The sequence below is a fragment of the Bombyx mori genome, chromosome 18, assembly GCF_030269925.1.
Source record: "Bombyx mori chromosome 18, ASM3026992v2".
In the NCBI taxonomy this organism is placed as follows: Eukaryota; Metazoa; Arthropoda; class Insecta; order Lepidoptera; family Bombycidae; genus Bombyx; species Bombyx mori.
Genome location: NC_085124.1, coordinates 7,736,780 through 7,756,617, shown reverse-complemented (window position 1 = coordinate 7,756,617; position 19,838 = coordinate 7,736,780). Strand labels below are relative to the sequence as shown.

Below are 19,838 nucleotides of genomic sequence, written 5' to 3'. Positions count from 1 at the left end.
TTAGTGCACTTTCTTTTTTGTATTTTAACTACTTATTAATTCCTATCACATAGGTAAACGAAATATAGCTCCAACTTTTCTCCAAAAAACCGAAACCATGAATTACTACCAATACCAAGGTATGCACGCAACACTCTCAACACTGACAACACTGAAAGTGATTTGACAATTTATGAAATTTAAGGCCGCACAGGCAGAATAGCTAAGTTAATTAAGTAAATAATTCAGTTCAATTGATTGAAGTATCTCTATCTTGAAAAGACTATTTGCAGTGAAAGCTAATTAAGTAATACGACTGCAAAATGTCAAATATAAACTTACAATGTCTCTTAGGAATACAGTGCAACGACTTTGTTATGATAGCAGCCGATCAGAGCAACAGCCACAGCATTATGATCATGAAAGACGGTGAGTTTGCAAATTTGTAACAGAATCCTCTGTATTTTCAGATCAAATTAGTTTTATAAATAAAAACAGATCTAAAAACGGTTCAAGTAAACTTGTTAGGTTGCTTTTTGGCATTTTATTTGTACTAATGGAATCTAACTTCTAATACCAATTTTTCAAATAAACTATACTATATAATCAAAGTTTTTATTCTATTTTACAGATGAAGAAAAGATCTATAAGATATCTGATAGATTAGTAATGGGTGTCATTGGTGACTCAGGAGACACAAATCAATTTGCTGAATATATTGCAAAAAATATTCAGTTGTATAAAATGCGTAATGGGTATGAATTGGGGCCCTCAGCTGCAGCCAGTTTCACACGTCGTAATCTCGCAGAGTATCTTAGGAGCAGTGTAAGTTGTGTTTTTATTTCTATTATGATTGATTCATGACAGTTATTATTTTTCGGAGAGCTGAAGACTCAGTGGTATGAATTGAGATCTGTGTCGAGCAGTGGACGATTGTGCGTTGATGATGACGATGAACATTCTCCACAAAAAATCTTGATTCTTAATCAATTATTGTACCTATAGAATTAACTATTAGTTGAAAATTTTTGTACTGTTGAGAAGTTTCAATATTTATTCTAAAAAATTACAGACTCCCTACTTTGTAAATGTGCTCATGGGTGGTTATGATAAAGAAAATGGACCTGAACTGTATTTTATGGACTATTTAGCATCAAGCGTGAAGGTACCATTTGCAGCTCATGGTTATGGTGGATATCTAAGTTTGAGTATTATGGATCGTTACCATAAAAAAGGTTAGTAGTTAATAATATTTGTTTATATTTCAACATCTGTAAAAATATTTTATAAATTTAATAATGTATTAATCAAGTGGCAACTCAAAATAAAAACATTATTCATTTCAGATGCTACAGAAACAGAGGCATATGACATCCTTAAGAAGTGTGTTCAAGAAGTTCACAAAAGATTGTTTGTTAGTCTCCCCAATTTCCAAGTGACTGTTGTAAACCGTGATGGGATTAAAGTGCTGCCCACCATTAATTCTGCATCTCTTCAATAATTTTCACTTTTTTGTATGGAAAATAAACTTTTAAATGAATAAATTTTATGAGTAAGATGACTAGTGATCAAATTCATTTAACATCATAATATTATTCATACTGCAAGCTGGTATATCTTTGATGGTTGTTTTTTCTAACTGGTAATTACTATGGCTTAATTATAATAATAGGCTTATATGTATTTCAAAATTGTGTTGTTATATTTTAAGAAGTAGAATATTTTCTCTTAGTAGTAGCCTAAGAGATAATTACTACTTTAGGTAGCAGCTGTTTGATGGTGCACCTGAGTGCCAGACTATCAGCAACTTACCACCAAGTGGTTCGTAAACTCAACTGCCCACCATGGCAATAAAAAAAATTTACTACTCATGTGGGTAGACATGGGTAGAGATCCAAGCAGCGTGGGTCAGAACCTTTAGGATAGTTACAGACTACTCTTGATAACTTCTTTATCTTCCAATATGATAGAGCAGGTTCTTAGCACCAGACTCCTACATTACGTTGGAGATTGGCAGCTGATGTCATGATTAAAGTCATGGCTGTTCAGTGGGCATCCTTTGTGTGTACCATTCTCCAGAATCTCCAAGGAACTGAAAAAAGCCAATTGCTGTTCCGATGCCAGGACTTTTAACACGGGTGTTCCATTAAGTGCACTGCAGTCTCCCCCACGCTTTTCATCCTGCATATCAATGTCATGCGATCCATCGAGAACTTTTAAGGCGAATATCTAAATGAGATGAATTCAATTTAGTGACCTTTAAAAATTCATTGAAAGAATATTTGTCATGTCGCCGCAATTTAGAATTTGCACGAATACTGTAAAAATAAAACTTGCGCGAGAGTAATGCATACTCTTGCTTCTCACGTAATAAGCATGTTTATAGCATTACGTCTTATCTATTACTATTTCAATGAGATAATTTTTTTTTGTTGCTTTGATGGGTGGACGAGCTCACAGCCCATCTGGTGTTAAGTGGTTACTGGAGCCCATAGACATCTACAACGTAAATGCGCCGCCCACCTTGAGATATAAGTTGTAAGGTCTATGTCTGACCTAGCGTGGGGTAGGGTTCCCAACTCTGGGCGGGTCTCCCAACTACTAGTTGCTTTCATTTAACTCCTTGCAAAAGACGGCCGTTTGGATTGTCTTTTTTTTTTTTCCTACCTAAGCTGGTAGCCTAGAGAGGCTATTCCAGCGTAACCTTAACTAGTAGGTGAGCTCACGGGGCTCAAGCCTGTTGACGATGCTAACACGAACCCTAGCAAGAGTCGTGCTTCGCAGAATCTACCACCGGATCGGAATCGCGACCCACTGAGAAGATCCGGCGAGAAACTCAGTGGGCTCTGTCTGAGGGTTAATTTACTCGTCGAGCCCTTCGTCGCAAGCGACGGGTTCGACGAGAACGGTGACGGGTGCTTGAAGTACCTAGAAGCACCGTTAGTGGATCAGGAGGATCCGAGATGACGTGTTTTGGGCGACGTCGACTGTTTTCCATTCTGTCCGCTGGATCGGGAATGTAGTTACCGGCGGCCACGATGAGAGGGTTCTCGTGTCGTGCCGCTTTATCGAAGTGGTTGGATTGTCGATAATCTCATCACGTTCTCATGGATAATTTAGAACCTTGGAGTTTGAACTACGAAGGGACTTCGGTTCTCTTTGTTTTGTAACATGATCCATGGGGAGTTCTCTGGGGAATTGCTAAAGGTAGTTTGCCGAATGCCACACAATCTCGACTCTTATCCGTTCAATTATCAGATATCCGTTTTCAGAGATCATTTTTATCACGTAGTATTAGTAGGTAGGGTCGACTTTGAAATTCCCTCCGCGGTATTTTCCGGGCGCTATATGTCTTTTTTTGTTTGAAAATAATCTTATGTGGCAGGCAACGGTTCAGCTATGCGTTACTGATGCATATATGTGTATCGGTAAGCACCCCCATTAGGCAGAGTGTATGCTCGTCTACCTCCTAACGCAATAAAAATATTTGCGTCTGTTCTAGAATATTTGTTTACGAAGATCATCTACTTAATTACCTATCTAACCCGTTATCTACAACAAATCAATTAACTAAACAAAAAACCCGACTGTATCAAAAATACTAATTAAAATGCGAAAGATATACACTAAAATATTAGTAAAAAAAAATCTGATTTAATTTATACACAAATATTTTTTTACGATTTATCAACGTTGATGTTTCCTTATTGTTTCCATAATGATCTATGGAATACTATGGATGGATATAATAATCCTTTAGGTATGTTCGGTTCGAAGGTATTATTCTCATATATTAATGAAGAACGAAGAGAAAAAACAATCAATGTACTTATAAATGAGTCGTCTATTATCAAAGGTGGCAATCTGTGCATTTGGACAAAAAAATGTTATTGATATGTCAATACAGATTGATTTGAATATAATCGTCTCCTTCAAAGAATACGGTTCAAAACCTGCATTAAATAAAGGTTAATACTTAACCTGTTATTTATCTAAGATGTCGTTCAGAAGAGTTTTGTGACTGCCAATGGAATACAAAGTCAATAATTCGTTTTTCTGATTTACCAATAATTTTCCAAAAGTCACATTGCCGGCTTTGCTATTAGTCGACTCAAATATACTTGAATTTTAAAACAAATTTAAATTACTATCTAAATAATTAATCTATCCACCAGATTTATTTCTCTCTGGACTGGATGTTAATGCACTTTCTTGATTTTCAGATTGTGAAATATTTGCATTATCATTGTCAGCGCCATTTTCGCCTTCATTGTCTGATTGATCTGAAAAAGGATATAGATTATATAAAGTTCTAAATCCACTATAAATTCAAACTAATTATAAACAACAAATTCAATTTGAGAATACTTCAAACTTGTGACTATTGGGCCGAGCATATTTTACACACTGGATTGTAATTTAATGTTTTACTAGAGGTCCCGCAGTAGTCGAAATTCGACTATAATTAATTGGAATTGTATGTTTGTACAATATTATGATTGTATTTTATACTTCTATAATCACAAATTTCGCCAAGGTTACACTATAAAAAAAAATTATAAAGACAAACAATATTTAATCTATTCTCAATTTGACCACAGACGTCAAGAACAAAAGTTTGACAATAAATAGTATGCAGTGCGTCAAATACATGATATTATTATGTAGTGTGTGTAATGTTTTCTTTATTGATTTAATGTATCTTTTATGCATTATTTTAAAAAAATATTAGCATTGTGCACTTCTTCTCTATATTCTGTATAAGTGTGGAAAATTTCATACTCCTCCGTCCAGGCAATTTTCGTAAAAAGGGATACAAAGTTTTTGCTTCACATATTAATATATAGATTATACCTTTTTTATCAGCAGGCAAGTCTTCAGTTCTGTTAGCGACTTGAAAATGATATTCTAATTCATCAAAATCAAAGACTTGGTCCGTTGGTAAAAGACAGGGCAAATAAGCTGGAAACGTAGGCTTACAGGCGATTACTGAAACATGTGAGATTAATCACATTATGTATAGATTTTGATTAACTTCAATATAGATTTTAATTTTTTTTATACATTTCAGCTTCAGTTTAAGGTGATACCATACTCACAATTATGAAATAAAAGAACTTCTACTAAAATTCTTCATAAAATACTGTTTTCTACTATATAAAGTACAAGGCCCCCTAGTGTTAAGTGGTTACCAAAATCTCTAAAGATCACAATGTGAATGCCACCCACTCTTTGAGACATAAGGTTGAAATCTCGATAATATATTTTTAATAACTGTTCTATCGTTCAAACCAAAACACATCACCCCTTCTTGTCAGAAAAAGGATGCATGGTAGTAGCTGCCTATGTGTTGCATTTTTTTATAAATGTTATTCTTTTATCCTGGAAGAAGTTTTATGAACATATATTACACATGCATTTCTTTTTATCACATGAGTGACATGGTCATGAGATGTTAACAGTCTATTAATATCTCTATAAAGAGAAATATTCCTAATACAAAATGAAAGGAGTTTATTCATACATGGAAAAACCTGATTGTCTTCTGTATTAAATAAATTATGGGTTTCACTTGTCTTTGCTAAGAATTTAGTCAAAGCACGTTCAATGTCTCTTTTTTGGGTTGCTGCCTTCTCTCGAATGGCTTCATATTCAGTTACTGGTTGCTTGTGAGTCTGTAATTAAAAAAAAAACAACGAATTAGTTCGATTTAGAAGTCACAAACTTTATTTATTCAAGAATATACATATTGGCAGAAGGTTTTTTGCTTCATAAAAAATGATAAACATCAAAACTGATCACAATGAAGTCATCGTGGCCTAAAGGATAAGAAGTCCGGTGCATTAGTATCCAGTAATGCACTGGTGTTCAAAGCACGCTGGCAAGTACAAATTTTTCTAATGAAATACATACTAAACAAATGTTCTCAATTGACTTCCACTGTGAAAGAATAACATCGTGTAATAAAAATGAAACCCGTAAAATTATAATTCGCGTAATTATGGTGGTAGGACCTCTTGTGAGTCCGCACAGGTAGGTACCACCATCCTGCCTACTTCTGGCGTGAAGCAGTAATGTATTTTGGTTGGAAGAGTGGGGTACCCGTTGTAACTATACTGAGACCTTGGAACTCATATCTCAAGGTGGGTGACAGCATTTACGTTGTAGATGTCTATGGGCTCCGGTAACCACTTAACACCAGATGGGCGAAAATGTCGTCCACAAACCTAAGCAATAAAAAAAACATAAAAAACTTTTAATTTCTATTTTGCTGCAAAATACTAAGCATCACCTCAAAAGTCCCCAATGATTTATTTAATCATTTTGTTTTATATCCTTCGCTTTGTATTTTGATTAAAACTAAACAAAAAATCATTCAACTACCTACTTATTATTTAGTATAACATTTGTGGTTAAAGGTTTATACTCACAGGTGTTCTGATGTATGCATGTGGATCTGGTAATGGAGGCAAATGAAAAGGTATATGTGGTGCTGGTTTAGCTTTAGAGCCAGCTGACAACATAGCTGGGGTGCGAGGTGCAGGAGCTTGCTGAGGAGGTTGAATTACATGCCGATTTGGACGAGCAGCATATTGTTCAATACCCTGTAAGCTTATACCTAAAAAAAAAATTGATGATTAACAAGCACTCAGTAAAGTTTCTCATTTTTTATTAATCTATTCATAACCATGAAAACTAACATTTATGAATATTACTATTCAGAGAAAAAATTTGGAAACTTCATCACTTTTTTATTTACAAATGAGTCGTCTATTATCAAAGGTGGCAATCTGTGCATTTGGACAATTTTTTTTTATTGATATGTCAATACAGATTGATTTGAATATAATCGTCTCCTTCAAAGAATACGGTTCAAAACCTGCATTAAATAAAGGTTAATAGTTAACCTGTTATTTATCTAAGATGTCGTTCCGAAGAGTTTTGTGACTGCCGATGGAATACAAAGTCAATAATTCGTTTTTCTGATTTACCAATCATTGTCCAAAAGTCAGATTGCCGCCTTTGATAATAGACGACTCAAATATAACAGGTTTCCTTTCCCATTTTCAAATATAAAATGCAAATACTGAACTTTATAAATAAAGTTTATATTATAAAAATTATAAATAAAGTTTTGTTTTATTTATACCCATGTTAATAAGTGCCATTACAACATCACCCAACACTGGCTCCACCCGTCCAGATAGCTCACAAAATCCTTTCGCCGAATTCCCAACTTCTGCAAAAACTAAAACAATCCATTAATATAACAGTGTAATTGGTATTATATTTTACATAAAAATAAATTATGTTTTTGAACTTTGCTCCTAGCAGTGAATGAGCTAGTTAACATAAGCATATTGATTTTTTTAATAAATGCACCACAATATCTATTAAGTAAATTCACTTTGTTTGCAAATTCCAATTTCCTGGTATGAAGTTCTTGTAATGAGTAGTAAATTTTTATTTCTGTGAAATATGTACCTGATTTGTTACTTTAAAGAAAATTTCTGGTCTTTTATTGGTGGAAATATATAAATACAATTATATAAATACACTTGGCACTAAACTGTAATGAAAAAGACGTCTATTGGTAAAACGTTATTTTAAGATATTGTTTTACGTACAACATTGAAGCATTTCAGTCAAAGTTTCCAACGAAACTTTATCAGCAGCATCGAAACCGGTCTCCAATAATACCGTAGAAACTGCAATGTTTAAGATACGTCGACGAGCATCAGATGTAGTTTCAGTTTTTTCTGACATCTCGGACATTTTACTGCTCTTTAGATAATTTTAATTGGCTTATCGAACTATGTACTACTTTTTTTACTGTAATTATCTCATAAATAATACACTTAATGTAATTATAATATTATTTGCTTTACTTCGCTTCGTCAACAAAACATATCCATAAACTTTTTTTTTTGGTACAATTTTTCCTTATTATGTAAGGCAAGGGGATCTAAGCCCATACTCCTTAGTAGTTTAATTTTTACAAATGGAAAGGCAAAGAAATAACACCAACCGGCCTAATCTTTTTTTTATGAATTATGAAATGAAATGAAGCTGACTAATTTAATATGAAAGATGTCATGCCATTCCATCTCTGACATGAAATGAATTGAAATGAGGTGAGATGATATGATATGGGATATTTTTATGAAAAATGATAATATGGAGTGAAATGAAATGAAGAATTTGAGACATTAATCAACTGGGATGAAATTAAATGAAATGAGATGAGATCATATGGGATGAAATATAATCTCAGTAAAATGGTGGTCGTTTACTGAGATTTTTTCAGTGGGCTTTTTGGAGGATCCCAAGAAGTTATGTACAACGGTTTTGTTTCATTTTCCCACATTTGTGCACTTTCACAGATAATAAGCAGTTAATAAACCACCGTTATTACACATTTAAAATTGAAGAAACACTAAATAGACAAAATAAAACAAATCGCACAACTTGACACCTCTCGTTCCCGCCAAAAAGTCCCTACCTATCCATAAACTTTTTTTGGTACAATTTTTCTTTATTAGAAAAGGCAAGGGGATCTAAGCCCATAGCGCCTTGTCTGTTCTATCAAGTTGTATCATCCTTATCTATTCAACAAGTATATTATCTATGATAGAGTTCTTTGTTTTAATTGTTCATAAGACAGGCAAAGAGGTTTAAAGCCTTTAATTAAATAAACACAAAATTCACAAAAAAAGAAATATGAAATGGCACAAGTGTGAAGTTGTAAAGTCATCGTGGCCTAAAGGATAAGACGTCCAGTGCATTCAACGGCGGATCCAGCTTTGGCGCCAGGAGGGGGTCACATAGTCGTGGTCAAGTCAAGAACTTATAATTTAATTTTGATAACAATAGATACAAGTAAAAAGTAGGTATTTTAATAATGTTCGTAAATAGGTGGTACGACTAGGGTTTCCAACAAACAAAATAGAAACAAACAAAATACATATATTTAAATAACAAAATCAATTTTTCTTTAACGTCTTTTATGTCTTCTTCGTATTCGTCTATGACTGCTCTCGTCTCTACTTCCGAATCCGAAGTGATTAAAGGGATTAAATCACTAAAAATAGAGAAAAGTCCAGGCCCCGACAGGATCACCAACGAAACCATAAAGCTCGGATGCGCGTATCTAGCAAAACCACTAACTCGACTATTTAATCAGATACTGAACAGCTCGTATACACCTCGTCAATGGTCAGAGTCTGATATCATCTTACTGTACAAAAAAGGAGACCCTAATAATATAAGTAATTACAGACCGATAAGCTTACTACCTTCACTATATAAACTGTTCTCTTCAATAATAGAGAAAAAAATAAAAGAAAGCACAGAGAAATACCAACCCATCGAACAGGCAGGCTTCAGAAGAGGCTTTTCAACACTGGACCACGTATATACACTCGCTAGAAATGCTGATAGAAAAATACCAAGAGTTCAACAGACCACTCTACATTGTCTTTATCGATTACCAAAAAGCATTTGATTCTCTGCTCCACTCATCTATATGGGAAACTCTGCTCTCTCAACAAGTACCACTAGATTACATAAAAGTCCTAAAAAATATTTACGACAACAGCACTAGCAGAGTGAAGCTGGAAACTACAGGGCCACCCATACAAATAAGAAAAGGCGTACGACAGGGAGACCCACTCTCGCCGACCATCTTCATAGCGGTGCTAGAGTCCATCATTGGCAAGTTAAACTGGGAAAGAGTTGGCATAAATATAAATGGATGTTACTTGAGCCATTTGAGATTTGCCGACGACATAGCCCTGCTATCAGAAAGTATTAACCAACTGCAAATAATGATAAACACTCTACATGAAGAAAGTCGTAAAGTAGGCTTGGAGATCAATCTAACAAAAACCAATATCATGACGAACCATATCGAAAGACCGATATATCTTGAAAATTCTTCTTTAGCATATGTCGGTGCTTACATTTATCTGGGTAAGCAAGTTTCATTCAACCAACAAAATAATGAATTGGAAGTGGAGAGAAGGATCAACAACACATGGAAAAAGTTCTGGAGTCTCAAAGAAATACTCAAAAGCGATATGACCATACGGATGAAAACGAAAGTCATGAACACCTGCCTACTACCCTCATTAACATACGCCTGTCAAACATGGAAATTTACCAGAAAAGTAAAAAATAAAATTATATCCTGTCAAAGGAGCATGGAAAGAAGCATCTTGAAAATTAAGAAAATCCAAAGGATCCGCCATACGACTATAAGACAGAAAACAAAAGCCATCGACGCTCTCAGCTATTCACAAAAGCTGGAATGGCGTTGGGCTGGACATGTAGCGAGGCTCAGCGACAACCGCTGGACCGCAAAGACAACATCATGGCGTGGTCCACTAGGACAGAGGAAAAGAGGTAGACCAATTACACGATGGGCAGATGACATCATAAAAGTAGCAGGTGTACAATGGCCGCGAGTGGCAGAGAATAGAGAGTACTGGTCATCTCTGGAGGAGGCCTTCACCTTTCATTGAGAGGGTTCTTGCTAACATAAATAAACCCTGACTAATTTAACCAATTAAATCATTATTTAGTACTTTTCAATGTAAAAATTATTCCAAATGTTATGTATATTATTTCTTAAAATAAGAACACAATTCAATACTTCTTATCACTCATAACATGTACATAATCAAAAAATCATAATCAAGATTAAATTAAAAATTATTTCGTTTTTATTTAAAATATTGGATAATAAATTTAAAAATGTGAATGATTTTGCAGGCATATTAATAGTGTAAATTTTTTTTGGTATGAAAAGCAAGAAATAAAAGGCTTTTTTATTTTTTTATTTTTATTTTATTTTTTATTTATGTCTTCTTAGGTCTAGCTAGACGTTACGTAGTCGAAAAGCGCGCGCAAGTGTGACGCGGTAAAATTCAAATTTTCGTTCGTTCCCAAACCTTGGCTATCATACAAAGTGATTACATTAAATAAATTAAATATTGAAGGTATGACAAAATATATAAATAAAATCATGAATCAAAAAAATATGTTCAATTAGTGGTCCACCTAAGTCCTGAAACCAGCTCGGGGGGGGAGGGGGGTCATGACCCCTATGATCCTCCCCCGCCCTGGATCCGCCGTTGGGTGCATTCGTATCTAGCGATGCAACGGTGCTCGAATCCCGCAGGCGAGTACCAATTTTTCTAATGGTATACGTACTTAACAAATGTTCACGGTTGACTTCCACGGTGAAGGAATAACATCGTGTAGTAAAAATCAAACCCAAAAATTTATTATTTGCATAATTACTGATGGTAGGACCTCTTGTGAGTCCGTTCGGGTAGGTACCACCACCTTGCCTATTTCTGTCGTGAAGCAATAATGCGTTTCGGTTTGAAAGGTAGGGCAGCCGTTGTAACCCTAATACTGAGACCGTAGAACTTATATCTTAAGGTGAGTACGTTGTATGGGCTCCAGTAATCACTCAACACCAGGTGGGCTGTAAGCTCGTCCAGACATCCAAACAATAAAAAAAAATTGTTTCTCCCATATTCCGGCACCCAAATTCATAAAATGAAAAATCAGCGGCTCCCTTTCAGCGGACGCCTTTTTTTACGTCAGGATGGTATTCCTTGCTTCTATCCTCTATATAAAAAAATAGAGTTTTAAATAATAAGTGTAGGTTCTATGTATGGAGGGTAGAACTAGTTCTATGGAGCAGAGAAATTAGTGTATTAAATATCAGGCATTTTGGCGGGAACGTGAGCAGTGAAGTTGTGTGATTTGTTTTATTTTGTCTATTTATATCATATCTCATCTCATTTCAATTCATTTAATTTAATTTCATTTTATGCCATGCCATGCCATGCCATGTTTCATTTTAATCAGCTTCATTTCATTTTATAATATTATATTTCATAAAAAGAAATATATATAAAAGATTAGGCCTGTATGGTGTGATACCTTTGCCTTTCCATTTGGAAAATAAAACTGCTACTACTATCTTATGATATGAGGAAAAAATTATAAAGGACTTGGCTTCGTTTTTCGGACTTCGCTTTCATTAAAATGAAATTTTTATTTCAGGATATAATATAAATCATATAAGAGCTGTCTTTGGCTTTGTTGAAAATTTATTTCAGAAAATATACAGAACAGACAAGGCAGTATGTGCTTAGATCCCCTTGCCTTTCCTAATAAGGAAAATTGTACCAAAAAATATATCTATGATAACAGAAGCGAAGGTTATTGCTCCCTGTTTGATTAGAGAAATTCGAATTTTTGTCGCTTAATAAAAATGTTCCATAAAGTAGCATTGGGAGTTTCTGGAGGAGTTGATAGTGCAGTTGCAGCGCTTTTACTTAAACGAGCTGGTGAGAGAGCTGTCAAGAAATTAAACAAAAATAAACAACAGGCCGAAACTGTTATCAGCATATTTTTTTCAAGGGTATCAGGTGGAAGGCGTATTCATGAGAAACTGGGACAGCAATTACGAAGCGGGTTATTGTTCTGATGAAAACGATTTTGCAGACGCTACGTTTGTCTGTCGTAAGCTAAATATTCCGTTACACCGAGTATATTTCATCAAAGAATACTGGAATGAAGTATTCACTGTGTTACTACAAGAATATCAAACGGGATTCACTCCAAACCCTGACATTCTATGCAACAGATACATAAAATTTGATAGTTTTTATCAACATTGCAGGAACAATTTAGGTATTGATGTGATAGCAACTGGACATTATGCAAACACATCTTTTGGACCCTTTCTGGAGTACTACAATAAGACGGAAGGTTGTTTAACTTTTAAATTTTACAATAATTTGAAGTAAACTATACTTCATTACAATTCTTAATCTTTGCAGATGTTAAATTATTACAACCAAAGGATAAATTCAAAGATCAAACCTTTTTTCTGTCACAAGTAAAACAATACTCCTTAAAAAGATGTATGTTTCCTCTTGCCAATTTATTAAAAACTGAAGTGAGAGAAATTGCTAAAAAGGAAGGTCTTCTAAATGTAGCGAATAAAAAAGATAGCACAGGAATATGCTTCATAGGTAAAAAAAAGTTTCAAGATTTTATTGCAGAAGTAAGTTTAGTTTTTACATAATTTAACAGACTTGAAAATAATTGAAAAAATATATATTTTCCTGTCAAGAGCTGATTTAGAAATGTATATTTTTTTGGCTTTTACTTCTATAGCTTAAGTACGTAGCTGCCTGCTTCTGGCAATCCATGTTTTTAAAAGGGTTATGTCATGGTTCTTGGAAAAGTAATAGAAATAAATCTTAAAAAAGGGTTATGAATTAACTGTAGTTTCTGTATTGATGCACGTTGACTAATCTGGTATGGAGGTAGGTAATAGTAAAAAGGAGAGCAGAAATTTCTATCTCATAATGTTCATGAACATGGATCCAAAACTCATTCAACTTTCAAAATGATTAAATTTTGCAATATAATGTGATGTTTATGTTGTAAAAAATAATTCATTGTTTCTGTTGTTTATATTACAGTACATTGATACAAAAAAAGGACAATTCATAGATATAGATACTGGAAGGATTGTTGGTGTACACGAAGGTTTGCACAAGTGGACAGTAGGTCAAAGATGTTGCCTGCCCAATTGTAGAGATGCATATTTTGTATTGAAGAAAGACTTGGCAACGAATAACATTTATGTGGTTTGTTAATTTTAATACTTACTCGAGTTTAAGAGCAATTCGGATATCTTATAAGCTGTTCCTGAACACATTTTCAAACTTTCATAATTACTTAAATTGAATTGTGACTTTGGTCTGTAGATACTGGAGTATCATATTGTGTCCATCAATCTCTCTCTTTTTGATCTCTTCACTTGTTGTTTATTAAATAAAAATATATTATAAATTACAGGTTGCAGGAACAAAACATTCAGCATTGTGGAACAATATTTGCATCACTATGCCACCTCACTGGATTAGGAGAGAACCTCTTGAATTAACAGAAAATGGGGTGCTTAATTGTTACTTTAGGTTCCAGCATACAAAACCTTTAGCTCCATGCAAAACTGTGAAAAATTCCGAGGGACTTACTATCATCTTAAAAAATAATTTAAGAGCAATTACTGAAGGACAATATGCAGTACTCTATAAAGATGGAGAATGTCTTGGTAGTGCCAAAATGAAAAACATTTGTCACAATTTTGTTTTTTAATAATTAAATGCTTAGCAATTAATGTATGTATTGTATGTACACATTCTAAAACTTATCAGCTGAAAGTTCAGGACTAAATTTGTATTGGATATGTGGAACAAATATTATAATCAAACTGAGACTTTGATGTTATCTTATACGTGAAGTGGTGGCATCTGCATTTAATTGTCTATGGGTTCCAATAACCCTTAACTCTTTTATCCTGGAACACTTAAATGTTGAAATCTTGAAACTTGTGTAGGAAACCTACCAAATTATGTCAAAATAATTGAAACTAAAAATTCCCCTGAAAAGTTAGCAGAAATATAGGGAATACTATGGTGTTGATGGCAACATCCAAGTCTCTCTCTCTATTCGTCAAAACTCACGAGAAAGTGTCGTAGAACAAAACTTAGAATCAGTCCGCTGAGCTTATTGCCGGATTTTCTCTATCCCTTCTATTGTTTCTTCAGGTTTAAATGTGTATTAATGGTGGTTTATAACTGGTTAGTATCTGTGAAAGTGTACAAATGTGGGAAAATGACACAAAGCGGCTGGACGTGGCTACTCGAGATCTCTAACCACGATTTTACGGAGATTATATTTCATCCTATCTCATCTCATTTTTTTTCATGTCAATTTATTTATGTTTCAAATTAATTAACTTCATTTCATTTTGCTTCATATTCTTTTTCATAAAACAGAACATGTAAAAGATTAAGCTGTTTGGTAAGATACTTTTGCCTTTCAAGTTAGAAAAAAGAGAACTACTAGGTAGGTACCATAGAGTTACTATTCTAACTGGAGTGCTTACTTCGTTTGACATAAAAACTAAAAATATACTTTATCTCTATGGCTTAAAGCTTATTTTTAAATAGCAAAAGATGTAAGGAAAAACGGTCTGAAAAGAGAATGATTATTAAGTGGTGGTGTCCCTCTCGCACATTTTACAAACAAAAAGCAATGTTGCTAGCTTAGAGGATTTTCCACAAAATCTCGTAATTTGGACCCCTGTCTTAGTTATCAAAAATGGCTTTTAGTGGTTAGTGGATTTTTTAGTAGCTTGGGCGTTGTTGAAAATTATCGAAAAGGTTAAAATCAATCCACTTTACAGGATTTTAAACATTTTATGACAATAATATATCTAAATATATATTATTTAAACGATGTGACTTAAACTTAACTAGAAAATGTTGCGACAATTTAGAATTTTCATCAACGTCAAAAATTAAATTGGTTCAAAAGAAACGTACAAAGTTATGGTGGAATTAGTTTCTGATGATGATAATTTATTGAAATAAATTATATAAGAAGTATTGATTATATGATATATATTGATTTTTGATAAAACATCATATATTAATAAAACTCATTAACAAAAAAATTTTTGTTCTATAATAATAAAAACTCTGTTTAATGGAAAATTAAATGGTAGGTAGGTAGATTTCTGATGGTTTTCATGTTGAATTTGGTGGGAAGCCAGATTAATTGTTGGCATCACCGAAAAAGAGCTATGAATGGATTAAAAGAAAAATGGCGTCTATTTACGTTTGTAGTTCTAAGTTAAAAGGGCACTGATACAGCTTGTGGCTTGTTTTTTTCGAAAATCGTGAAAGTTTCCGTGTAATCATGGTGGATACTTGTATTGTAAGTGGTTGTAAGCGAGAATCCTCTCCAGTTTGTGGAATATCCTTCCATATGTCAGATTCATTGATAAATTTTTACTAGTGTGAGCATATATTTTTAAAATGTGAGATATTATTTCTTATTATAATATTTAATACCATTTGTCTTGTAAATTGTACTTAATCTATGTCATATACTAAATTTGAAAAAACAATCGTGAAAAACTATAATTTTGCAATGTATTTTTCATATTATAAGAGCCATCACGTGGTATTTTTGGAACTTTTTTATTGTATTGAATAGCGTCGCACGCAAGCATGTATATCATTTGCCTGACGTTAAGCGAACGAGGAGGATCTTCTAGTAAATATGACTGGCATTTCTGGAAAATGTCCTATATAAAGGTCAAACAAGAGGAATCAAGTACTCAAACGCAAGAAATAAAAAATACCCCGAGAAAAGCAAAATTACGACAAGATGTTAAGGTTTTGAAACAAAAACTTAAAAGTCGCGAAATAGTGATTGTAAATATAAAGTCGATTTTAGATTTATTAAAGAAAAATGGCAATTTAATTGAATTGAAATTTAAATTGCGAAATAATAATGATACACATGGTCCACTTAGATATTGATTAACATAAATTATATATTTCGTTGAAAAAAAGAATTTATATAAAATAGAGAAAATGTTATATTATAAGACTACAGAAAATTAACTGAACTTAATAATAATAATATAACCAATATTTCGTAAATAGAGATCAAGTACTATGTGTATTGTGTTATGTTTATTGACTTGTCATTTAAGAGTTATTTAATTGTCTACATTTATAACAAATAAATGAATTTCAGTTCATTTCAATTTATTACCCATTGTGTTTTATTTCCTAAAATATAACTAGTAGACTTAATATACACGTGTCATGAAAATAGCAGAGAAGTAAAAATACAAGCAATTTTAAATCAATTGAAGATGTGAATGTAGGAAAAGAGCACCCGATACGCGCAGACCATGTGTGTTGCAGTGTCTTACTCAGTGTGTCAAATCTTAATTTGCACTGCCCACTTAGCCAGTACATTAAAGTAGGAATTGCGTAATTAAGTTCAACATAATATTTAAGTCGCGGTTGAGTATTCGGACGTTAAACATGAGTTTGAGGAAGTTTAAGTAATAGAACTGAGGTAATGATGTTTGTAAAAAACTCAGTGCTAGATTTACGACTACGAAGCAATTTCTAAAAAAACCGTCGAAAAAAGTCACCATGACGACGAAGAAATGTTTAGAATTGAATTTACATAAATAAACTGTTGCAAGCACGTGTTTTGTATTTACATAGCGCTACACAGAATTACTTAAGGTAAATTCAAAACTGATGCATGTGTATAATTTTGTCCTTTAAATAAATTTTATATGGTCACCACATTAGACAAGGACACCGCGACCAAAAAGTATTCTCTTTCGAGACCGATTTCTCGGCATTAGACAGCACTCCAGTTGTAGGTACTTATTAACTCCATGGTAGGTACCTATAGTCGGATTTTTAATTAGACGAAGCTAGCTGACAGTAGCTAATGTCACTTTGTGAAATAATGTTGCTATATTTAAAGTAATAGTGATGCGTTCAGTTCTCGTTCAATCACAAATGAACAATGAGTGTGAAGAGTTAATCATTAATTTCAAACTATAAAAGAGTATTATTTATATTTTACAATAAAATTGTATTAAAGTGCTCCAATATATGTTGCTAGTAGTATGTAACTACAATCAGCTTTTTTATTTTCATTACCTACCTATAATTGTTATATTTTATACATCTATAATTTCAACTATATGATGTATTAGAAATATGACAGTCTTACAAACTTCCTCGCAATGTTTTTCTTAATTAAAACACTCGGTATTCAGTACAGGTAGATACTATAGGAACATAATATTTCGTCGAAAACTCGTTGGTATGTACAAAGCACGCCTAAAATTCGAACCCCGTACCCGATATCGGCAATTCGGCACACCAACTGTTCACTAGACAATCGAGGCAATTTCATTAATTCAGGAGTTTTTTCAATCGTTCACTTTGTCACAACACTATTTTTATTTCATCAAAAACTGACAACACAGTAAACGTCAGTTGACTTCGTCTAATAAAAAATCCGACTATATTTGATCAATCTATAGATCCGAGTGACAGTCCAAAGAATCGATTCACATTAAAATAGCGCAATATCCTTAAGGCACAGATTCGTTTCATACGTGTAAACCAAAACGAAAGTTAGTATTAAAGATCGAAGTCTCATTATTGCATTCGATACCGCCTTCCCTGAGCTACTATAGACCACAACCTACTTTCCCGTGGCTACAGTATCCTGTCCTTCCTACTCCTAACTCCCTCTTCTCCTCATCTCTTTAATACCCATCCCTACACGCGGCTTCCTTTCCGCTTAATACACAAAGTCTGACTTGGCGAGGAAGGCAACACAACGCAGATATGCAACGTGACTTGGCGGACTCGGCAGGTCAGCAAGGCAAGGTGGATGGCCTAGGGCAGGGGTGGGCAAATACTTTAAAGCGCGGGCCAAAATGTAATTTTCAAAATGTCTCCCGGGCCGGAGGACTATACCGCATATACTTTTTTACCGCATATGCTTTTTTAATGCTGATGTCAACAAAATCTCATAAGAGTTTAAAAAAATTTATGTGCGGAATTTTTCAACGGGCCGGATAAAATTAGCAGAAGGGCCGGATCCGGCCCGCGGGCCGGCTTTTGCCCACCCCTGGCCTAGGGCGATGGTGGAGGGCATATAGTCATCGTCGGCTAGACACAACATCCAACCCCTTCTTCAGTCGTAGCGGTTTCCCGTTCCACTGATCCAAGAAGGGATAGGACGAGGGTGTGCGCCTGCGTGAGCGCAAACGTTTGCGCACCTAAATATATCCTGCGTATCTGACCGCTTCCGTAAACCAAAATCTGCCTGAGCTTTTGCCCGACCACCTGTCTCGGTGAAACCAGCACCGGACCACCAGTAATCCTTACTTTCTAAAAAAAGCTCTGAAAACTGATTTTCGTTTCTTTTCTCTGTTATAGTAAAATGAAGAGATTCAAAGTACCCGTAAGAATTAAAAATAATTGTAAATTATTTTATAGTTTTCTCTTAATTTTATAGAAACTGTACTTTCGATCTATGATTTTTACTTACGGAAAGTAACGGTAAGGTGCAGCATCTTGTGCGACAAGTTAAAAAAGTTTCCATCTGTAAACATAAAGTTATTATAGGAAGACTCATCGAAATAGCAGTAGTGTACGAAGTGGTTTACTGATGGTAGGTCAAATTGTGAGTCCACACGGGTAGGTATCATCGCTCTGCCTAATTCTATCATGAAGCAGTAATGCGTTTCGGATTAAAGATTGGGGCAGCAATTGTACTGTAAAACCTGAGACCTCAGAACTTATACCTCAAGGTAGGTGGCGGTATTTACGTCGTAGATGTCTTTTTTATTTATTGCTTAGGTGAGTGGATGAGCTCACGCCCACCTGGTGTCAGTAGTTACCGTAGCCCATAGACATCTACAACGTAAATGCCGCTACTTACCTTGAGATATAATTTCTAAGGTCTCAGTACAGTTATAACGGTTGCCCTATGTCTATGGGCTCCGGTAATCACTTAACACCAGGTGGGCCGTAAGGTCGTCCACCCACCTAAGCAATAAAAAAAAGTGGAAATTATCTGAATATATCAGTTTTAAATAGAGTGAAGTGTTGTAGTTTATGGCGCAGCTTTGTAAGCTCCACGTCCTCTCCACGTCTATGGCGCCACCTTATTTAGTTCCCTTTCAGCGGACATTTTAGTACACTGAGATGATGCCCCTACTCCTTACTTCGCCCTCGATTATTTTTCTGAGATCATTTAAAGACCTTTCATATAAGGCATCTTTAATGAAACATGCTTATCTATATAGCCAGTTAGTTAGTTATAGTAGTTAACCTTTTACATGTAAATTTTCTCCATACTGTTTATTGTCAAATGTAATTTGTAATTCTTCGTTTTCTTTTTCGCCTTCCTCT

General features: G+C 34.3%; 3 protein-coding genes across 4 annotated transcripts; 2 read left to right on the top strand and 1 right to left on the bottom strand.

Annotated features, from left to right (window-relative positions):
• Positions 1–137: 137 nt before the first annotated feature.
• Positions 138–1,540, top strand: LOC101736622 (proteasome subunit beta type-2). Its single transcript, XM_004928211.4, has 4 exons — positions 138–408; positions 611–804; positions 1,052–1,214; positions 1,326–1,540. The coding sequence occupies exons 1-4, from the start codon at positions 303–305 to the stop codon at positions 1,478–1,480; spliced, it is 618 nt and encodes a 205-aa protein (XP_004928268.1). The 5' UTR covers positions 138–302; the 3' UTR covers positions 1,481–1,540.
• A 2,071-nt stretch (positions 1,541–3,611) lies between these two features.
• LOC101736484 (transcription initiation factor TFIID subunit 8) lies at positions 3,612–7,927 on the bottom strand. The gene is made up of 6 exons (XM_004928210.5): positions 7,608–7,927; positions 7,130–7,228; positions 6,411–6,598; positions 5,504–5,654; positions 4,834–4,968; positions 3,612–4,262 (listed from the first exon to the last, which is right to left on the bottom strand). Exons 1-6 carry the CDS (start codon positions 7,753–7,755, stop codon positions 4,144–4,146), a joined length of 840 nt encoding a protein of 279 aa, XP_004928267.1. The 5' UTR covers positions 7,756–7,927; the 3' UTR covers positions 3,612–4,143.
• A 4,272-nt stretch (positions 7,928–12,199) lies between these two features.
• LOC101746009 (mitochondrial tRNA-specific 2-thiouridylase 1) lies at positions 12,200–14,194 on the top strand. 2 transcript variants are annotated; one of them, XM_038017370.2, is made up of 5 exons: positions 12,200–12,347; positions 12,421–12,771; positions 12,843–13,069; positions 13,494–13,661; positions 13,873–14,194. In XM_038017370.2, exons 1-5 carry the CDS (start codon positions 12,272–12,274, stop codon positions 14,170–14,172), a joined length of 1,122 nt encoding a protein of 373 aa, XP_037873298.1. In that variant the 5' UTR covers positions 12,200–12,271; the 3' UTR covers positions 14,173–14,194. The 2 variants fall into 2 exon arrangements, with proteins under 2 accessions (XP_037873298.1, XP_037873299.1); XM_038017371.2 differs by having other exon boundaries at positions 12,209–12,347; positions 12,429–12,771.
• The last annotated feature ends 5,644 nt before the right edge of the window (positions 14,195–19,838 follow it).